This window comes from Tupaia chinensis, unplaced genomic scaffold (genome assembly GCF_000334495.1).
Source record: "Tupaia chinensis unplaced genomic scaffold, TupChi_1.0 Scaffold144741_1, whole genome shotgun sequence".
NCBI classification, from domain to species: Eukaryota; Metazoa; Chordata; class Mammalia; order Scandentia; family Tupaiidae; genus Tupaia; species Tupaia belangeri.
In genome coordinates, this window is record NW_006204601.1 from 350,874 (window position 1) to 355,500 (window position 4,627).

Sequence of the window (4,627 nt, forward strand, 5' to 3'; positions counted from 1 at the left end):
AGGGCAGAGGCTGTGGGGAGGGAGAAGACACGGGGGTTGGAGGTGGAAGGTCTTGGGACAGGGGAAGGCAAGAGAGCTCTGTGGTTGAGCTCTGGGTCCAGACCCTGGTCTGCAGTGTCTTCGTGTGTGATGTGGAGCAAGGGGGGCTCGTGTCTCTGCACCTCCCTTTCCTCCCCTGCAAAGAGAGAGAATGATGGGGTTGGTGAAACTAAGAGGAACATGGGGTTTTCCACATGTGCTGTCTTGACCCTGAACAGCTAGTCCTGTGGTCTTCCAGGGCATTTTGGACAGAGTTCCTTCTCTAATAGAATTCTTCCACCAAGTGACACAGGTCGCTGTGGGGCTGCCCTGGTGCAGGGATTCCCTGCCCACCTTCTGGGCCCCCTCCCCCCACTGCTGGGGCACCAGACCCCAGGGTGTCCTGACCCTTGAAAACCACTCATCTAGAGTTGGGGAAGGGCAGGACCTGCACGGTTCATAGAGTCAGGCCCTTTGCCCACCCCAAGGTACCTCCAAGGACCCATCTGGCCTCCCTCTCACCCTGTCTCCTTCCTGTCCCCTCCCCCAGCTGGATGCCGATGATGCCAAGGCCACCTTTGATGAGGAGGAAGGTCATGATGAATACGACGAAGTGCCCATGCCTGTGTGAGGGGCAGGTCCAGGCCCCAGACCACCCCCACTTCCACTTCCCCACCCTCCCAGGAGAAGCAGTTCGTGGGCATCTCATGGACTCCTAAGTCCCTCCTGGGACAGCAGCCGGGGTCCCAGGGCTGTGGGTAGGGAAGGAAGGGATGCCTAGGGAACCTCCCCCAAAGGTAATGTGGCTTTTCTGGCTGGAGAGGCCATAGGGGCCCCTAGGAGAACTTGCTCTGCTGTCCCTCCTGCTGCCACACTGCCACGTGGGCATCCCGTGCTGGAAGCCTTGGTCTGAGCCCGACTGCTCAGGGCACAGGGAGGGGCAGAAGCAAAGGTGAGGGGGGGGCAAGTTCCTGCTTGCTGTAGGACTTTGGGTGAGTCCCTTGACCTTTCTAGCCTCTGCTTGCTCATCTGTAAAATGGGTATATTGATAATGATACCCACATTACAGAATGGTTACTTAGGACCGAAGGTAACGTGAAAGGGGGGCTTTGGAAACTCTGGAAGGGCCACTCTCAACAGACACTGTTGTCCACTGAGTCTGCCCGGGGTCAGAGTTCCTGAGTCCTACTGCTAGAATCTGAACCAGGTCCTCCAACCCCAAGGCCAGCGCTCAATCCTGTCGGCCATTCACCTCCCTATGCTCCCAAATGCCCCCCACTATGTCCTGTGTCTGCTTCCACCTCTACCTTGAGACCCTCTTCTCTGGGGCCAGAGGAGTATCCTGGGAGGGCAAGGTGCAGGTGAAGATACCACGGGCCTGGGGTGCAGGGCTCCCAAGTGCTTGCTCCTGCCCCCCAAACCCTTATTCGTTCACTAATTGGCTCATTCTGCAAACACTTACTGAGGGCCCTGGACCCTGGAGACAGGACTGAGACAGGACCTTGCCCTGGGATGGGGATGAGGGACAACAGTCTGTTCTAGATTTGAATTGTGGAGGGAGGGTAGGAAGTTGGGAAGAGACTGCGGAGGGCGGGGGAGGGGATTGTAATTTATTAATTGTGTATTTTCTAAGAGCTTTCATGATACTTCAGCTTCACGCCTGCCCAGGGCCCCCACTAGAGGCTCACTGCCCCCTACCCCATCCACACCGAATCTTGGTTTGGGATAGGAGACAGTGGGCTTTCCAGTGCATGTGCAAATCTATTTTTTTACAAAACAAAAATATAAAAAGAGTTGAAAGAACTGCAAGCGGTGGGAGATGGGGAGAAACGGAGGGTCAGGGCGTGGGAGGAAACAGTGCTGAGGGCTCCAGATGGAAGGCTCAGAGGCCTTAGGACTCCATGTGCTGGGGAGGGAGGGTTCCAGCCAGGCAGAGCTGTGGGTGCCTCCGTCAATGCAAGGCTCTCGGGACACTCGCCTCCCACCCCTTCACCGTCCCACACCTCAGTTTCCTCATCTGTAAAGTGGGATGACCACGGTACCTACCTCGTAGGGTTGTTACAGGATTAAACGAGAGAGTGCAAGTAAAGCCCTTGCTTGCTTAGTGAGGAACGCTGCTCAGAGGGGGAGCTGCTGGTACCCTTGTCTGGTGGCAAAGTCCCCACCCACTCCCCTTCTTGACATTGCTAAGGAAATATTGCTAAGGAAAGTGAAATAAAGTTGCCCACTCTGCTAGTGCCCTTCCCCTCCACGCTTGGGAATAGGTTTTGCCAATAAACACATCTGGTTGGAATGGATGCCTTGCTTCAGTCCCCTTCCCAGAGTCGGGGATCCCAGGGGTCATGGCTGGACCAGGTGGGCCTCCTTCCCCTCCTGAGTAAGCAGGACCCTAGGGAGAGGGGGCTTGTACGGGACCTTGCCCCCTGCCTCTCGTACCTAAGGACCTCCACGTCTCTTTGAGCCAGTCAATTCCGTCCCCCCGCACTCAACAATTTGGGACAGCACCTTGGAGAGAGATCCCCAGAGAAGAAAAGAGACCCAGAGAGAGAAGGCGACTTGCCGAAGGCCTCACAGGATCAGTGTCTCTTGACCGGCTTTCATTTGGCTTCACCCGGGTCCCCTTTGGAGGTTCTCCTCCAGCCACTTCCAGCAGTTCTAGAAGTTGTTGGGCCAGGTGTCACTTATCCCTGGAGAAGAGGGTGCTGGGACATTTCCCCTCCCTCCCCACCCTTCCCAGCCTTCTAGCCCAAGGTCAGCGCATGGCTGGCCGCCTGGCTTCCTTCCCTGGATCTATATTTACTCACTGCCTATCCCTGGCTGACCCTCCCAGGCTGGCCGGAGCTGCCAAAGGGCCAGAGAGCGAACCGGCCCCAGGGAGAGCAGTCGCAGAGCCCACCTCCCACACACTGCACACACACACTGAGTGTCCCCACAGCACGGGCCCTCCTCCCCAGACATGCCAGACCCCCATTCCCCATCTCCATGTACCCAGAAGCCAGGCTATGAGACTGGCCTGCCAGGGCCCAGGCTGAGGGTATCCCCACCCACTTCCCGCCCCCAGACTGGGCAAGACAGTCCCCTTTCTGGACCTTGGTTTCCTGCCAGTCAATCCTTTCCTGCAGATCGTTCCCATCTCCTGAGGGAAAAACCGGGGCAGGGGGACTTGGGGACTAAGTGCTGCTTCAATTTAGGAGACAGCCTCCTGTACTACCAAGGATCAAGCCCCTCTCCAGGATCTTCTCTCAGTTCTGAGACAGTACCGAGACCCAGGCACTGAGGGCGGCTGGGCCTGGGCTGGAAACCCTAGGGTGCATCTACTCAATGGGGTTCCATGACCAGCTATTACTAGGAAGTTTGCCAGAAATGCAGAATTTCAGGCCCTCTCCCAGAAATGGTAAACAAGAATCTGTTTATTTATTTATCTCTTCCAAGTGAGAAAGAGAGAGAGTTACCCACCCCGAACAGGGTCTTCACACTGTAACCCGCCCTGGTCTTGTTCAGCCAGGATCATGGACAAGTGGAGGTACCAGGTGTACGCAGGGTAACAAACCCAAGGCCTTCCTGAGGGGTCTGGTTGTGTTTCTTTCTCTTTTTCTTTCTTTTTTTTTTTTTTTTTCTTTTAGAGATTTTTGCTAGAGTGCACATGCACTTGCCAGAGAGACAGAGAGGGACAGAGACAGAGACAGAAAGTGAGAAATCATTGCCCGGGGGTATGGCCACATCACAATCCCTTCTCCTCCATTCTCCTCTTGGGATTTTGGGTATGCACACACACGCGCCCAGCGTGAGTTTTGGACTTGAACCGCGATGGACTACGTGGGAGTCCAGTGACATAACCATTTTGCTATCTGCTGGTCCTAGAATCTGCATTTTTAAACAGATCCCCAGGTAATGTGGATACAGCAAAGAAAGTTTAGAAAAAGACAAAGGAGTGGGGCCCAGGGTGTGTAGACCCCCCACCTCTGCCCACCCATCTCACTCCTCCTATATATTTACAGAAGATTCTGGGCCTTCCTGATGGAGTAGAGGGAGCTTAGGGTTGGGGTGGGGCATCAGGTCAAAGAGGGGGTACTGGACCTGTCGAATCTCCCAAACAGCTCGAGCCAGGAGGTCTTAGGGAAATAGGAAGGCCCCCAGAATGCACCGGGATCCTAGTCTTCCTGCCTGGCCTGAGGCCTGACTCCCCCTCACTTCCTGTCCCTTGCGTGACCTACCCCTCCCTCAGCTCAATCCTCATCTTACACGCTTTCCCTCAACATGTCTGTCGTGTTCTCTCAGGGTCAGCCCTGTTGCGAATACTACCTCGATATGAACGAACTGCTGCGAGGAGGCTCCCACCGTGTGTGAACACAGAGCAGCACCATCATGCAAGGGACCAACAAAGTCAGTAGATCTGTCTGAACACGTTCTTCCCAGGGCTATCTATGAAAGCAAAAACCTTGAAGTGTTAGGGTGAGATGGTGACGCAACAGTGACACGCGATGCTCTGCTAGGTTGACCCACACAAGACGCTTCCGGGTTCCCGTCCAGGGACTCCCCCACACCAGGCCTGTGCAAGCCCATAGGCTGGGGCTAGGGCCGGTGAGGCTGGGAGTGGATTATGGCATCG

General features: G+C 55.5%; 1 protein-coding gene across 1 annotated transcript in view; it reads left to right on the forward strand.

Moving 5' to 3' along the window:
* The window catches only part of SLC4A1 (solute carrier family 4 member 1 (Diego blood group)), a 17,540-nt gene extending 15,225 nt beyond the window's left edge, over positions 1-2,315 (forward strand). Inside the window, exon 20 of the mRNA XM_006167358.3 lies at positions 569-2,315. Coding sequence (XP_006167420.1) covers positions 569-649 — 81 coding nt within the window. The 3' untranslated portion in view covers positions 650-2,315. The remainder of the gene's footprint in view (positions 1-568) is intronic.
* The last annotated feature ends 2,312 nt before the right edge of the window (positions 2,316-4,627 follow it).